The sequence below is a fragment of the Cervus elaphus genome, chromosome 31 (genome assembly GCF_910594005.1).
Source record: "Cervus elaphus chromosome 31, mCerEla1.1, whole genome shotgun sequence".
Lineage (NCBI taxonomy): Eukaryota > Metazoa > Chordata > Mammalia > Artiodactyla > Cervidae > Cervus > Cervus elaphus.
Genome location: NC_057845.1, coordinates 40,773,957 through 40,792,419, shown reverse-complemented (window position 1 = coordinate 40,792,419; position 18,463 = coordinate 40,773,957). Strand labels below are relative to the sequence as shown.

The 18,463-nt window shown below is 36.7% G+C and overlaps 2 protein-coding genes across 2 annotated transcripts in view; both read right to left on the bottom strand.

The window, feature by feature from the left end:
• The window catches only part of EPHA6 (EPH receptor A6), a 924,354-nt gene that overhangs the window by 346,300 nt on the left and 559,591 nt on the right, over positions 1–18,463 (bottom strand). Inside the window, exon 6 of the mRNA XM_043892992.1 lies at positions 16,241–16,365. Within this exon, the coding sequence (XP_043748927.1) occupies positions 16,241–16,365 (125 nt within the window). The remainder of the gene's footprint in view (positions 1–16,240; positions 16,366–18,463) is intronic.
• Positions 7,499–10,003, bottom strand: LOC122687470 (unconventional prefoldin RPB5 interactor-like). The gene has a single exon (XM_043892993.1). The coding sequence runs from the start codon at positions 9,696–9,698 to the stop codon at positions 8,133–8,135; it is 1,566 nt and encodes a 521-aa protein (XP_043748928.1). The 5' UTR covers positions 9,699–10,003; the 3' UTR covers positions 7,499–8,132.

Sequence of the window (18,463 nt, the reverse complement as noted above, 5' to 3'; positions counted from 1 at the left end):
TAAATGCATCTCTGTTCAATTTACAGATTATCTCATTAAGTGCAAGATGAAAATGTACAATATCAGATAAGAGAAAGGAAATTTATAAACTGGTAATTATATTTGTACTTCTAGCCCCAAATTGTATTTGTTTTAAAAATAGGCAGAAAATATGGCTGTATTTTTAACTGCATTTGAAATGAGCAAATCGTAGTTTACTCCCCAGGGAGTATAACTCAGTTAAGACTTTAATAAGGACAGTGATCAGGGAAAACTTGCTAAGGGTTAGATAACATAACCTAACCAGAGCTGCAATTCTTAGCTTGAAATTTATATTAGAAATTCTGGCAAGATTTACCTACAGTAGTATAAATATATTACTGTATATATTGTAGTATTTACCCTTTCATCATTTTAGGATAGAGTGTTAGATATCTGACTTATATGTTTGGCTTTCTAAAGTAAAAACATTATATTTATATCTTCCATTAATGGAACAGCAACTCTTTGAAGGCTGACTGTATGTAGTCTGAATTCATGGCAATGTCACACTCAAATAACTGGTTGTTGTCTTTGGGATTTTGTTTGTCTGATTCTCACCAAACTAGATCAGAAATTTAGAGGAAGTTTGAATTTGTACCCTTGTTACTCCTCAGAAAAGAATTTCTTAAAGAATGAAACTACAATGGAAAAATGCTCATTTTGCATACTCCAAGGCTATCCTGATTCCTGTGAGCATTAACCTAGATACTTTCTAGTATTCTATACTTGAAGGGACATTTGTGATTGGCTTATAATTTTACTTCCCTGGTGACTCAGACGGTAAAGCATCTGCCTACAATGCGGGAGACCTGGGTTCAATCCCTGGGTCAGGAAGATCCCCTGGAGAAGGAAATGGCAATCCACTCCAGTATTCTTGCCTGGAAAATCCCATGGAAGGAGGAGCCTGGTAGCCTACTGTCCATGGGGTCACAAAGAGTTGGACACGGCTGAGCGACTTCACTTCCTTCCTTTTATAATTTGATATTGTGGGTTCTATAACCTCTACTCCAAGCTATATGTCACATTGCATTATTTTTCTCCTCCAAACAATAATATTTAAGAGGATATAGAAATTTATAAGAGCTGTAATTAATCTTTTAAAAATAACCTTATATTTTTCTCTTTTCTTAGAAATATAGAACTTGGTTGTAAAATATGTAGATTTTTCAGTTGTTGAAGAAACTGAGCTAGTTTTTCACCCTTTGAGACCTTAATGTACTTTCCCATAATTTTTTTTTTTTACATTTTATACTTTCATTGAAAAATCAATTATCTCATTGCTTTATTACTCTTGTTTGATAATTTTTTAATCCCCTTGTATAGCAAAGCAAGAAACAATAAAATAATAAGCAGCTTACACAATCACAGAATTTCAGAATTGGAAAATAACCTAGTTTAACCTAACTTCATAAAAAATGAGATGAAGACATGGAATTCATTAAAGTGATGAGGAAGCGATTTAAGACAACTCTGACCAGGAATATCAAAGGAACTGATTATGACTTTAGGATGTGAAGCTGAATTAAAATGCTATGAAATTTAGAACTGATTGAAATACAGCAAGTTGGCAGCAGTATGATTAATGAGCAGCCTTATCAGGTATTACAACATCACCACTAAGACTGCGCTTCCAGTGACTACATACACCAAAAGAATCCAGGCCATCTGAACACAGTGAAGAGGGTATTGTTTTATTGTCCTTGGAAAACAAAATATAAATTTTGATACTCATTATGCTTATAATCTCCATTTCACTCTATAAATTAGATATATTCTAAAGTTTTCAATGAAGTATATTTACTTAGTTATTTACTTAACTTTAATTTTTCCTCTCTTAGATGTATCACATATTTGGCATACTAACTCTAGCTTCGATCATTTTATACAAATCTATTTTTCAAATCAAACAAAAGGCAGTATAATTCTTATGAAATCAAAGACAGTTTAAAGGTAGAGGAGTCAGTAGACAATTATAATTTTCATGTGCATGCAAACCCTATACTAAATGCAGTAGTGAAAACATCTTTTACTTTCTTTCTATTTAGATACATTCAAACCATACAGATGCTGTTGACGCAGTGCTGGCACCGGCCCCAGTTTTCTGACCCTGAGAATCTTTGCTCCAGGCACTGTGGGGACTCCCTGGGCTCACTAAACCAGACAGGCTTCTATACAGTGTGGTGTTTGCTACACAACATGGAAATTGGCTATGAAATCTCCATAATGAGTGTTTGTATCAGTAAATTCCCTTGCCATCCATTTTTTATCAGGTAATGGTGTTTTAATTAGTACCAAATGCTCATATCCAATTTCTCTGTGGTGGACATGACAATGAATAAAAATTATGAAAAGAGAGGGAAAAACAAAACTTTTATTCACCAACTCATGACTTTGCTGATTCCATTAGAAACACTCAGTTACATCTGAAATGACTTAGTCCTTTATTTATTACATTTTGCTTCAGTTTAATATATTAGGTTCAAATATCACACAGATATGTAACATTTACAGAGGTTCTAACTAGTTATAAAGATAGTATAATATTAAATTCACATCTATGTATATAGGGTTATGGTTATTTTCCTTCTATCCACACTTATTTTTTAAAGATTATTTTTATGTGGATCATTTTTAAAATCTTCATTGAATTTGTTACAATATCGCTTCTGTTTTATGTTTTGGATTTTTGACCACGAGGCATGTGGGATCCCCAACCAGGGATCAAACCTGCACCCCCTGCAGTGGAAGGCGAAGTTCTAATGACTGGACCGCCAGAGAAGTCCCTATCCACACTTTCAATGTGAGGTAATGGAGAAGCAGGGCGTTTAGCGACTTAACCTTGGAGCTGCAGCACCAGCATTCCCTGTGAGCTGTTCCAAATGTCAACCCTCATCCCACCCTCTCTTAACCCAGCTCCAGTCAGCTGAATCAGGACCTCCATTTCAACAAGTTCCTCCTGTGATTCAGGAGGAATCATCACTTTTATTAGTTTCATCAATCACACTTTTCATCAATCACACTTTTATTAGTTCCCATATAATAAACCTGTTTCCATTTACATGCAAGTTTATGTTTAGATAACAAAATGGACCAAGGTAGGTGGTCTTTGGGGAAGGAGGATGCAGAGAATGATTGAGCTATGTTTCCGTACCTAAGCAATGGGTGAAGGCTAAAATAGCATTTGTGGACGTGAAGAGAAAACTTTGGCAAACACCTAAGTGGCATTTGTGGAAGTGAAGAGAAAACGTCCTTCAGTAAACACTTAAGTGAAGGAGGGACAACAAATGAGAATAAGAAAAGTATACTGATTATTTTATAAGGAAGGAAAGAAGGATTATTTTTTCTTTTGTAGCTTATTATTTCTATAATAATTGCTTCAAACATGCAGGCTAGGGTCCAAATGGTTGAAAAGAATCAGACATGACTGAGTGACTAACACTTTCACTTCCACCAAGAGTTCAACCTCCTATGAAAAGAACCTTTAAATCATCCCTGAGTGATGAAAATATTTCCCACAACGAAGAGCTTCACACAAATCTCCTTAGCTTTTAAAGAAAACAGTTCAGACATGAAATTATGTATTTTTATATAAACCTCATATGTACTTAATTCTATAATTGGTAGAGTAGGTGAAACAAGGGCAAGTTAAATTAACTCAGTATTTTATATAGATAATTACTGACCATCTGTATACAAGAAATGTTTCCTTTCTTATGATGAAATTTCTTAAACAAAATTAAAAACTGCTGACTGTGATAAAAAAAATAACGAGAGAATTATAAAGAAAAGACTTTACTAGTCACAGGTCTTTAAATATTGGGTGTTAGAATAATGAACTATTACGGGGGATGCATGTTTGCAAAATGAGGTACCAGTTGGTAATTAGTGGAGTTGTACAACACCCTGGTGAGGTAGGTATGTTTTATGGCTGCCATTTTATAGATGCAAAACAGGCAGCAGAGAGTAATGAAGTGTCTGCCTCAGGGAACCTAGAAAACCAGCATCAGCAGAAAGCACTTTTCTGAGACATCCAACTGTGATGCAACTATGTGTTAAGAACCACTTAATTGTCTGGGTTATTTTGGTGAAGTTACTTAGCTTCCAGGTACCTCAGTTTCTTCATCTGTAAAATGGGGGGAGTAATAGTATTTATCTCAAATGGTTGTTATTGGAATTTAATTACTTAATACATAAAAAAACACTTTAAAAAAAACCTGCTTTTTTGAAGAAATTTCCATAGTGGCTGTATCAATTTACATCCCACCAATAGTGCAAGAGGGTTCCCTTTTCTCCACATCCTCTCCAGCATTTATTGTTTGTAGAATTTTTGATGATGGGCATTTTGACTGGTGTGAGGTGACACCTCATTGGAATTTTGATTTGAATTTCTCTAATAATACTTGGGCTACATGATGCAATGGCTGACTCACTGGAAAAGATCTTGATGCTGGAAAAGATGGCAGAGAGAAGGAGAAGAGGGTGACAGAGGATGAGCTGGTTGGATGGCATCACCCATTCATAGGGCATGAACTTTGGCAAACTCCAGGAGATGCTGAGGGAGAGGGAAGCCTGGCATGCTGCAGTCCATGGGTCGTAAATTGTCAGACACGACTTGGCAACTGAACAACAACAACGTCTTCTTTGGAGAAATGTCTGTTTGGGTCTTCAGCCCATTGTTTGATTGTGTATTTTGTTTTTCTGATATTGAGTTACATGAACTGCTTTTATAGTTTGGCAATTAATCCTCTGTCAGTTGTTTCATTTGCCATGATTTTCTTCCATTCTGAGGGTTGTCTTTTCATCTTGCCATGATGGAGAACAGTATGGAGATGTCTTTAAAAACTAGGAATAAAACTACCATATGACCGAGCAATCCCACTATGGGGTATATATCCTAAGAAAATCACAGTTGTAAAAGACATATGTTCACTGCAGCACTATTTACAATAGTTAGTACATGGAAGCAACCAAGATGTCCATCAACAGATCAATGGATAAATAACTTGTGGTATATATATATATATATATGATGGAATATTACTCTGTTATAAAAATGATCAAATTTGAGTCATATTCTAGTGAGGTGGATGAACCTAGGGCCTGTTATACAGAGTGAATAAATCAGAAAGAGAAAAATATCATCTATTAGCACATACATATGGAACCTAGAAAAATGGTACTGATGAATCTATTTGCAGGGGAGGAACAGAGACACAGACATAGAGAAGAGACATGTTGACACGGTAGGGGAGGAGAGGGTGGGCCAGATTGAGAGAGTAGCATTGAAACATATACAATTACCATATGTAAAAGAGATAGCCAGGGGGAATTTTCTGTATGACATAGGGAGTTCAACCCAGTGCTCTGTGACAACCTAGAGGGGCGGGGTGGGGTCAGAGGTGGGGAGAGGTTCAAGAGGTGGGGACATATGTATGCCCATAGCTGATTCATGTGGATGTATGAGAACTTCCAGAACTTCAAACTGGATCAACAACACAACACTGTAAAGCAATTATCCTTGAATTAAAAATAAATAACTTTTAAAAATACCTGGCCTATAATTGGCCAACTACCATCATCTATGAATGATCATTTATGTGCCTTTCTGATTGCTAAGGATATGAATATGGACAAAAGAAATCCCTGCCCTCGTGAGTTTCAGTTCAGTTCAGTTCAGTCACCCAGTCATGTCCGACTCTTTGAGACGCCATGGACTTCAGCATGTTAGGCTTCCCTGTCCATCACCAACTCCCAGAGCTTGCTCAAACTCATGTCCATTAGTTGGTGATGCCATCCAACTATCTCATCCTGTTATTCCCTTCTCCTTCTGCCTTCAATCTTTCCCAGGATCAGGGTCTTTTCCAGTGAATCAGTTCTTCGCATCATGTGACCAAAGTAATGGAGTTTCAGCTTCAGCATTAGCCCTTCCAATGAATATCCAGGACTGATTCCCTTTAGGATGGACTGGTTTGATCTCCTTGCTGTCCAAGGGACTTTCAAGAGTCTTCTCCAACACCCCAGTTCAAAAGCATCATTTTTTCTGCACTCAGAGCTTTCTTTGTGGTCCAACTCTCACATCCATACATGACTACTGGAAAAACCATAGCTTTGAGTATATGGACCTTTGTAGGTAAAGTAATGTCTCTACTTTTTTTATATGCTGTCCAGGTTTGTCATAGCTTTTCTTCCAAGGAGCAAGCATCTTTTAATTTCATGGCTGCAGTCACCATCCACAGTGATTTTGGAGCTCAAGAAAATAAAGTCTCTCACTATTTCCATTGTCTCCCCATCTATTTGCCATGAAGTGATGGGATCGGATGCCATGATCTTAGTTTTTTGAATGTTGAGTTTTAAGTTTGCTTTTTCACTCTCCTCTTTCACTTTTATAAAGTGGCAATCTTTAGTTCTTTTTCACTTTCTGCCTTAAGGGTGGTGTCATTTGCATATCTAAGGTTACTGACATTTCTCCCTGCAAATTTGATCCAGCTTGTGCTTCACCCAGCCTGGCATTTCACATGATGTACTCTGTATTTAAGTTAAATAAGCAGGGTGACAATATACAGACTTGACATACTCCTTTCCCAATCTGGAACCAGTACATTGTTCCATGTCCAGTTCTAACTGTTGCTTCTTGATCTGCGTGCAGATTTCTCAGGTGGCAGGTAAGGTGGTCTGAAGATTCCTTAAGAATCTTCCACAGTTTGTTGTGATCCACACAGTCAAAGGCTTTAGTGTAGTCAATGAAGCAGAAGTAGACATTCTTCTGGAATCCTCTTGTTTTTTCTCATTCCTCTACCTTTTCTAAATCCAGTTTGAATATCTGGAAGTTCTCGTGAACTTATATTCTATTTATTAACATAACATTTTCTCAGCTCATGGGGATCAGTGTATGTCCTTCCTATGAACAGGTAGAAACAGGGAGTCCTCAGGATTACTTTCTTTTTTATTTTTTAATTGCTAGGGATAATTTCACAGTGGCTAGGTAATTTTTCTCAATTTCCTGTGAATGAGTTTTGAACAAAGAGAGGATTTTATTAATTACTTTAGAATCTGACTAAAAGCAAACAGTGGTGTTAGGCACTGATTGGAGTTTGGGTGACAAAGAAACAAAAAATGATCTCCTTTCTTGAGGGGTTTAAATGCTAGTGAGGGAGTCAGATATATATATACATAAAACTGACTCTAATCAAGTCTGTCTTTGATAAATATAATAAAAGAACAAAGAAGAAGATAGAGAAAAGTACTATTGATAGAGAAAAAAGAAGAGACATTAAGAAGTGAACACAAAGGATAAAGAAGAAAAAAGAACAGAACTAAGGGAAGGGTGTATTTGATATTCAGTTAGAGTTTTGATACTTACTGACTGCAGGAGGGTCTGCAACATGTTGAAGCTGGAGACTGAGGGGTTGGGGACAGATGATGTCTTAGCTACATGGGAATAACTTTTTTTTTTTTTTTTTTTTTTTTAGAGACCAAGTTTCATAAAATTTTTACTTAAAAAAAAAAAAAGTTTTACAAAATACCGTTCTTTCCACCAAAGAAACTTTCTGTTGGGTACATGGAGCTTTCTACCATAGAGATTATAGAATAACAGTCAGTCAAACAGGGACAGATTTTTTAAATAGCCACCTAGCTGCAAAACCTACAAGAAGTAGATTTTTTTTTTTAAAGTGCCTTTAATAAGGTAAAGCAAGTAATGTAATTGTTGAATCTATTTGAAATTTTAAAAGTTTCTTTAAAATGGTCCATATGGTGTGCACAATATCGCAGCTGGAACAAAACTGCCAGTATTTAGTCTGAAACACAGAAACAACACACATCAACAGCATTCTTTGAAAAATAATCAAAATGCTGCCACTGTATGACACAGCAAACCTAAACAATGAGTGCTGACAGTACTCAGAGAATTAACAAAATAAGCTGAAAATTAAAAGTATTTCAATATTTACTTTGATTTTTTTTTAATACCACTAATAAGAGTAAGAGAACTTGCTGCCAAATTTACTCAGGATGCCTTATTTCAAATTACATGTAACGTATTTTGCTATACATTTTCTAAACACTTGCAAAACTAGGTTTTAGGATGTAAACTCCCACTTCCTAGGCAGGCCCTAGTTTTTCTGCTGCAGTCTGGCAGCTTTGAACTTTGAAACCCTCTTTGTAGTTCCTTCTGATACTTCTGACAGAACTTCTTTTCGTTCTGGAATGGTGGGTAGCACAGGATGAGCCATGGCTGGGTGTGATGTTAAGGAGGGTGACAAAAACTCTTTTTCTATTACAGTTCCAGAAAAAGCCTCAGGTGTTACTGATAAAGGCAAAGGTTTCTTCTGATGATTTTCTTGTTGCTCCTCTTCCAAAACGCTCTCACTAGCATCACTACAAGCAGCCTCTTCACAGCTAGTGCTTCTCAGAAGCCCCCGTCTGTCATCAAAATCAGCGGCGCTGCTCTCACTGGTGTCACTGCAAACACTGTTCTCTCTACTCCGAGACTTCAGGATTGACTTACGAGGGACGTATTCTCCATTCACGATATCAACAAAGACCCTGTAAATGTCAGCAGGAGTCCTGATCACAGGCAGCTCTTGGGGAGAATGACCACTGCCAGAGCTGTTCTTTCGCTTACGCTTGGCTTCTTCTTTTTTTTCACTGAATTTTAAGGTGGTATTTTTTCCAGTATTTATACGGACCCTCTTAGGTTCGACAGTGTGAGAAAAATATATTGTTGGTATAGAATTATCTTCAACCCCTAAGGTATCATGGTCATTTTCATTATCACCACCATCATCATTACCATCATGATCATCATCATCTTCATTACTGTGGTAAGAATTTGAACCATTCACTGAATAGTTCAATGGACTATTCACTTGACCATTGAAGAGTTCTGAATTTGTAAGACTGTTATAACAATTGCTGAGGGTGAGAGAGTCTGTTACTTGATGCATCATATTCACATTTATGTTCTGATCTTCCTTTTCCTCTTCAGAGGACATATCTTCTCCATTTGTAATCACAGTATCAGGCTTACTACTATCAATATCAATTTCACCCAGCAATTCTTCTTGTCTCTCTAGTTCTTCAAGTCGATCCCACAGTTCCTTATCAGCAAGCAGATCCTTGGATTTTAGATCATTTGCAAATTCTGCTTCAAAAATATCTGAAGTTTTTGGTTTGGAGTGAGGTTTATGAGCAATTCGATGTTTTGCCTTAAATTCAAAGTCAGTTTTAATTTCTTCTCTTATGTCAACAATATCACCTGCAGCATCACTCATTTTCTGCAAATCTTCTGTGAATTCAACTCTGGATTCAAAATTTTTCATCACTTTTTTTAAATCATCTATCGTTTTTCTTACATGTTCTTTCCGGTGCTCAACTAAGCCAATAGCCTGCTTTGCTGAACATTTTGCAAACCAATTGTCCCCAAGTAAAACAGTGACTTCATTAGTATGGACGAGTTTTCCTGGCATGAAGGCAAAGGGGCCAAATGGTACCATGATATTATAAGACAACTTATCAGGCAAAGTACTGAGTCTTTCTTGAAGAGCATTATAGTCATTATCTACCTTCTTCCAATGCTGGATTTTCTCTTGGCAGTTAGTGACCACCTTTTCCTGCTCCTCACGGAGCCGCGCCACCTCCGGGGCGCGCTGGGGCCTGGGGTCTGGCGGGGCCTCCATGAAGGGGGTGCCGGGGCCTCAGCGGGGCGAACGAGTCCTAAACAAGTGTTTATGGAAACGTCGTGGCCGGTGGCTGCCCAGCGCCCGCGTGCTCGCCCTCATGCACTGCGCGCCCCGCGCTGAGGAGGCCGCGTCCGCCTTCTCCGCTACCGCGGCGACCGCTGCTCGCGTCCGGGCTGCCCACGGCCGCATCTCACACGCTCATGCCGCCCGCCGCTGCAGCCGCCGCCGCCGCCGCGGGCTCGGAGCAGCAGGCCGGCCGCTGAAGGCGAGAAGCGCCGATCCGGTAGCTGGGCCGAGCGAGGCGTCCTAGGGAATAACTTTTTTAAGCCCAAGATGGAACTGCTCCCATCTGGAGTACCAAGTCCGAAAACTAAAATGTAGGTAACTTTTGTATCCCTGTAAAAGCTCTCCTGGACCAAAAACTGAGTATATCCACAGATGGTCAATAAGCATATGAAAAGATGCCTGTCATTACTAATTATTCAGTTCAGTTAAGTTCAGATGCTCAGTCATGTCCGACTCTTTGCAGACTAATTATTTTACTAATTATTAGAGAAATGCAAATCCAAACTACAGTGAGGTGCCATTACACCAGTCAGAATGACCATCATTAAAAAGTCTACAGGACTTCCCTAGTGGTCCAGTCATTAAGAGTCTGCTTGTCAATGCAGGGGACATGGGTTCAATCCCTGGGTTAGGGAAGATTCCGCATGCCACAGGGCAACTAAGCACATTTATCAAAACTACCGAAACCCACATGATCTAGAGCTCGTGTGCCACAACTACTGAGCCCACGCACCCTAGAGCCCATGCTCCACACAAGAGAAGTCACTGCAATGAGAAGCCCATGCTCTGTAACTAGAGAAAAGCCCTCAACGATGAAGAGCCAGAACAGCAGGGAAAAAAGTCTATAACTAAATGCTGGAGAGTGTTTGGAGGAAAGGGAACCCTCCTACACTGTTGGTAGGAATGTAAATTGGTGTAGCCACTATGGAGAATGGTATGGAGGTTCCTTTAAACACCAAAGACAGAGCTACCATGTGACCCAGCAATCCCATTCCTCAGCATATATCTGGACAAAACTATGAATAAAAAAGATACATGCTCCCTCATGTTCACAGCAGCCCTATTCAAAACAGCCAAGACATGGAAACAACCTAATGTCCATCAACAGATGAAAGGATAAAGAAGATATAGTACATATATACAATGGAATACTACTCAGGCATAAAAAAGAACAAAATAATGCCATTTGCAGCAACATAGATGCTACTACAGGTGAGCATACTAAGTGAACTAAATCAGAAAGAGAAAGAAAATACCATATGATGTGACTTATACATAGAATCTAAAATATGACACAAAAGAACTGATCTATGAAACAGACTCACAGACATAGAGAATAGACTTCTATAAGGAAATATAGGGGAGGGATGGACTAGGAGTTTGGGGTTAGTAGATGCAAATTACTGCATATAGAATAGATGGACAGCAAAGTCCTACTGTATATCCCAGGGGATTATATTAAATGTCCTGGGATAAACCATAATGGAAAAGAATATTAAAAACGAATCCATAAATATGTATAACTGAGTACCATGCTGTACATCAGAAATTAACACAACATTTTAAATCAACTATACTTCACTTAAAAAAAAAAAAAGGTGACACAGTATATCCAGTTAGCCTATCCCCAAATGCCAAGCCAACTTTGGGTTCTATACTTATTTCCTTGTTCCTTCTCACCCTAAATGAGGCTGACTATGTGGCTACAGTAGGATAGATATTTTCTATTTTTTCTTTCCCTTGTTCTTTATCCTTTCTTCTATAAGAGCTCCCTGCCTTCCGCCCCATTTGTCAGTTCCTGGAAATGAGAACAGCTGCTTCAGGAAGTATTATATAAAGCATGCAAGTGTGTGCTCAGTCACTCAGTAATGCCCAGCTCTTCACAATCCCCTGGACGGTAGCCCACCAGGCTCCTCTGTCCATGGGATTCTCAAGGCCAGAATACTGGAGTGGGCTGCCATGCCCTTCTCCAGGGGATCTTCCTGACACGGGTTGAACCCACATCTCCTTGTCCCCTGCACCGGCAAGCAGATTCTTTACCACTGAACCACCTGGCAAGGCCATTATCTAAAGCGTGCACATCTAAGTTGTCGGCATGTTTTTTTTTTAACAGGTTCCTCAGTATGAGTATGCTCTACTTTGAAGAAAAATATTGTTAGTGATTAAATATGAAATATAAATTTTTTTGGTAACTTATACTTGAATTTCTTCATTATTTTAAGTGCCTTTTCATATTCATAGTATATTCATGTAAGTTTAAAACACTTTTTAAGTATGAAAAATGTGGCCAAGGATTTGGAGAGTATAATTAACTGAATAGAGAATATATAATTAATTATATCCCACAAGCTATAGATTTTCTTCTCCATAGTCTGTTCATCACACACACACATACACACACACACAGAAACAGAAGACAATCATAGCTAGGTTTTAATTTTTATATATAATTATGATATGAAGATTATTGTTCCCTGTGGTGAATTATTTTAAAAAATGTGCCTGTATATTTAATTTTAGCACACTTATTTGAAAGATAGTATATCTATATAACTGTATAAACACAAACATAGTAGCATTTGAAAATAGCTAAAAATGGAAGAGATTATCTTTCTGAACCCTTATTATATAGATGAGAAAACAGGAATAAGAAACTTAAGGTCTAAGCCAAATTTAAATTTTCAAACACTTAGACCAGTGCCTTTTTCTAAGCCAAGGTCATTGGTAACAATGATATGTGCTTGATCTCAGACATTTGTAGACACTTCACATTCTAAGTCACTTAGTTCAGTTCAGTTCAGTCGCTCAGTCGTGTCCGACTCTTCGTGACCCCATGAACTGCAGCACGCCAGGCCTCCCTGTCCATCACCAACTTCTGGAGTTTACCCAAACTCATGTCCATTAAGTCCGTGATGCCATCCAACCATCTCATCCTCTGTCATCCCCTTCTCCTCCTGCCTTCAATCTTTCCCAACATCAGGGTCTTTTCCAATGAGTCAGCTCTTCGCATCAGGTGGCCAAAATATTGGAGTTTCAGCTTCAGCATCAGTCCTTCCAATGAATACCCAGGACTGATTTCCTTTAGGATGGACTGGTTGGAAGTCACTTAACTTCTCTTCTAATTCACAAAGTAATTCTCCTAACATGATGAGAACTTAAAACAGCACAGATTATTCAAGGAATGGTATAAATATTGATTATTTGTGTATTAATTAAGGTTAGCAATACAGTGTATCTTTGATTGAAAGGAAATGTAAAGTTTAAATGCCTAAATTAAAGATGGAGGCATCAATATTAAAGACCGTGGAGACTGTGGATATCATGACAGGCTGAAGGGTAAAATTCTATCACAGCTCACTGAGCACTGAGGCACGTTAGCTATTACTTGGGGTGCCAGGAGATATACTTAGATCACCTCTACTCTTCCTGCTCCCGTCCCCCAGCTACTGTGCTTTTTGCTTTTAAAGGCTTATGCTTTCCATCTACTTTAAACACCTAAACTTGGGCTAGTGGAACCACAGTGGAGAACCAGAAGCGCCTATGACTTTTTTCTGAATACTATACCTATACATCCATTCAAACCTGTCATCAATGATTGACTAAAGCCTGAGTATGGAAGCTCAGCTTCTTTGTCACCATAGAATGAACTCTGAGATGTAATTTAGACGCAAGACCTCCCCTTGCTCACTCTGAATTTGATCGACATCTTCAGAGTCCTGTTTCCCCGTTGTCTTACCAGTATTCCTAGGAGGTTTCTTAATTAATCACTTGTACACAAATTCCCATCTCAGAGTTTGTCTTTGAGCAACTGGATCTAAGACAACTACTAAAGCTATTTAGGATCTACCCATTCTACTATCCATCTACCTATCCATTTATCCATCCATATTTATCTATATTTGCTACCTTGCTCTCTCTTTCTTGCCTCCATCTATGTACTTCCACCCCTCATCCCATTCTAACAAAATAAATAACCCATAAAATGCATGTTTCCATTCAATATTCTATATATTAAATCATACAAAAATATAAATTTATGGGAGAATATCTGTGTTCCCCAAATAGGTTCATTTGCACCTGTTCTGCTTTCTATCTTGTTCCTCTTACTGAACAATATTTAGATTCCTAATAAAGAATGATATTAGCAATTTTAACTAAGAGTTCTAATGTAAGTTACCCTACTTATAGCTTTATAAAAATAATTCTTGGGAAGAGAAACTGTTATGGTAAGAACCTGCAGTCATAGTTGGGAAAAATTTTGATGTTGTCAATCTGAGAGTTTTGATATTCTAACATCTTGACTGGTTGCCAATATTTTATATATTTATATATGAAGGCATCATGATTTTTATTTAGTTTGTATATAATTCCTATGCTCTGATTCTATATTGTATTATATATAGGCCAAATATTTCTCTAATGCTTCCTTGAAAGTGAAAAGTGAAGTTGCTCAGTCACGTCCGACTCTTTGCGACACCATGGAAGCCTATTGGGCTTCTCCATCCATGGGATTTTCCAGGCAAGAGTACTGTAGTGTGTTGACATTTCGATATTTAATACTGAATTCTTATACTCTTCATCTTTAGATCTGTTTATAATTAATATTTACAACACACTAGAAGGGTTGATATCTTTATTTTCCTTTTGTAAATATGAAGTCTGATTAGGGAGATTAACAGACTTTTTCCTGACCACAAGCATTAGAGTCAGAGTCAGAACATGTATTAGGAATCCTTGGCTTCCAACTCCACATTTAATTCATTAGCAAAGGATCATTTCCATTTTCTTATAAAATAAACTCCTTTGTAATATTATTTATTCTATTATTAAAACATGGATATTATGTCAGTAGCCATCTCTCAGGATATTATTAATTTCTAAAGTTCCAATTGGATGACTATGGTTCGTTTCTTATGGAATCAGCACAATTTTTCTTTAACTGGAAATATTATGTTATTTTCATCTTCAGATATATGAAGCAAAAATGACTATAGAATAAGAGTCATCATCTGTGTATGAAATATTACCTTTATAATACAAGATACATATTTTTATTCTGAAAATTTCCTTAAGAATGTGTACATTGCTTTTTAAATAAACTGAATTATTTGAGTATATGAAGATATATTTAAATTAATGGACAGAAAAATATGTATATTCCTATGACAGGATGCCATAGGTTGTAACATTTGGAAGGATAGACCAACAGGATTTCTGAGCACATGCTGGCCAGGCCAATGTACAGAATCTATAATCTAGTTAAACTAAGTAAATTCCTCCTTTCTTAGACTATGGATTTTTCCATGTCAGTTAATAATAATGATAGCTTTCACTGACTACATAATTCTGAAATTACTAGATATAATCATGCTACTGAGTTACTTCTCCTCTTTTCAAACTTACATTTGCTCAGAAGCAGTAGAGTAGAAAAATATAGACTTCTATTTCTCTTCTTTTTATACTCTTCATGGGGTTCTCAAGGCAAAAACACTGAAGTGGTTTGCCATTCCCTTCTCCAGTGGACACGTTTTGTCAGAATTCACCATTTCTCTTTTTGCCCTGCGTTTCTACATAGGGAACCTAAATTTATTTGTGATGTTCCTTTGCTTCTAATAAGTTACAGAAATACAAGTTCTTTCTTATTTTAAGATACCACTGGGAATTATATAAATTTTTACATAATATTTTTAAATGTAATGCTCACTTTATCAATAGTCTAGGTTACTATCAGCCCACTGGGACATATCACCAGAACTGACTCTATGTTCTGCCTTAACATCTATAGCAATGATATCAGAATGGTGAGGGATGGGGAAAAAGCATAAAGAAAGAAGACATGTGAATGTCACAAAACTAAGGAAGTATATAATTTGGGAAAACATAGTAATTGAGAACAATTTTAATGACAGAAATGGAAATTAAAGTTAAGAGTTGATTTATTAACCAGATTTATCTTGCTACCTTATAAAACAGCTGATCTGAATGGAAAGACAATTTTAAATTCATCAGTTATTTTCATTTATACCTTAAATCACACTTTGCAAATTTTAGCAGACTATAACTTTAAATTCATTGGCAAGGATATGGCCCACATGAACTTATTTTAGATTATGGTAATTCCATTTTGCTATTTTTTTCTGAAGTGAGTTTTAGAAATAACAACATATTCATTACACCGTAAGTTGATGAATACAATCTCTCACTATATTGTAAAACTCTCCTTAGAGTAAGTGAAGATAGAAATGTACTTCCTGTGTCTTCTACCTCAATCTGATATAAACAAGACTAATTAATTAAGAAATTATGAGCACTATAGTATACTGGAGAATATTTAAAGACACAGTAGGTAAGAAGTTAGGCCCAAAAGAACAGGTTGTAAAGTAAAATAATATTCTATAACAATATACTTAATATATATATATATGCAAATATATGTATATGTACATTTTGAGGAAGCTCCAAATAAGACCTACTTTCTCATAGTACTTGATCTCGTAGTCCAGTATGGCTCCATTGGAAAAAGCAGGGGCTTGCCATGATAGGGCAATGCTATTCTGGGATGCCCAGTCCTTTCTTACCATACCTATCAGGGAAGGTGCTGAAAAGAAAGAAAACAACTAAGAATTAATTGGCAGGAATCATTCTCCACATTGCTTTCTTTAACATTTTGTCTCCCAAGGAAAACACAATTCTTGTTGAAGAGGACACCAATTATTGATGTCAGATTAATATGATAATCAGGATCTACTTTCAAATAATAATTAAAATTTATTTAGAAACTGATGACTCAGTGGTAGAGAATTTTGCCTGCAGTCCAGGAGCTGCAGGAGATGCAGGTTCGATCCCTGGGTTAGAAAGATCCCCTGGAGAAGGGCATGGCAACTCACTCCAGCATCCTTGCCTGCAGAATCCCGTGGACAGAGCAGCCCTGTGGGCTACAGCCCAGGGGTCACATAGTGTCACCCACAACTGAAACAACTCAGCACGCAGGCATGCAGAAACAAATCAGGGAACAAAGGAAAAACTCAGCCCTAGAATAAGGACCACAACTCATCATCTCTGATTCTGTTAGAGGACAACATTTTTCCTAAAACTGGCTTTGGTTTTGAGCTATAACATGAAGTATAATAGACTTGACTTCTGTATTTTCTCAAAATTAAGACTACTACAGAAAATCCTCTGCAATTGCATGGTCATTTATAGGCTTTCTTTCCTTCAAGACTTAGTACTTTATGAAGTTTTAGTACTTTATAGAAGTTACATCACAAACTTAACTACAGTACATTTTGGCTTATCAATGAAAGGAGCATTTCTTTGGCAAGGTTTCTACGACTTTTGACCAAAACTGAAATATTTAATTTATGAAGTTTATTTTGAATCATGTCTGTCTTCTTTTTCTATATAACATTATCTTAACAATCCAATCCTAACCTAAAGTAATCTTGTATACACTGAAGGTTTTTTTTATCTAACAAAATACTTCTCATTTTTAAATACTCGAATTACTTACAAAAGGAATTTTTACACAGAGAACTAAACTTCAGTCTTAAAAATACAAACTAAATATACTGAGATACCATTTCTCAACTTAAATTGGCAAAAAAATCCAAAAACTTGACACCAGGCTCTGTTGGCTAGACTGTGAGGAAAAGACTTTAATACACTGTTGGTGTAAATGTAAAATGGCATAATCCTTATAAGGGGAAATTTAACAATTTAAGGCAAATTATATGTTCATTTACACTTTGGCTTTTGGGAATCTGTTGAAAGAGACACTACACAAATACAAAGTGACATATTTACAAGACTACTCGCTAAAATTTATTTGTAAAGCCTGGAAACAATTTAAATGCCCATCAATTAGGGATTGGTTTAAAAAACTATGCTACATTCACCAGAGAATTATGAAACTGTATAAAGGAATTGTGACCATCTATAAATACTAGAATGAATTTATTTCAGGATTTACTTTTAAATGAAAAAAGTGAGGTGGAGAAAAATGTATAAAAAAATAGTCTAAGGATAAATCTAAGAATAAAAACTAGTAACAATGGTTACCCTTAGAGGATGGGAGGCTAGGATGGTCACTACAGGGTTAGAAGAAAATCATCTCTGAATATAAATAATAAAAAAACAAATGAACATCGAAAGAGCAATCTCAAAAGATTAAAAGAAAGAAATCTGTGCATTGAGTTGAAAGCATAGCCTCTGAAAGGAACTACTTAAAATGACATTAAATGACAGTTACTTAACCTACATCCCAATGGGACATATTCTAAGTATGAAAAAAAAAAAAAACTGAAAAAATTATTGTACTGTTTTAGTAATGATATTGCAAGTGGTATTACTGGTATTGTAATGCTGAATGTGTGTGTGTGTATTAAGAGATAAATCAAATGAGTAATTACATTGGTGTTATTGAGAACTAGGGTTTTTTTTCCCTATGGGAAAATAGGGATACAGATGTCAGACCAATGAAGGTAAGTAAAAACCTTATCCTAGTAAACCTGAATTAGAAATATGATTATGAACTCATGTATCTTTCCAGTTCATTTTCAGAAATTTCCAGACCAATGAAGCTAAGTAAAAACCCTATACGAGTAAACTTGAATTAGTATGATTATGAACTCATGTATCTTTCCAGTTCATTTTCAAAAATCCATTCACATGTACTAAATGCAGTTGAAAATAGGATT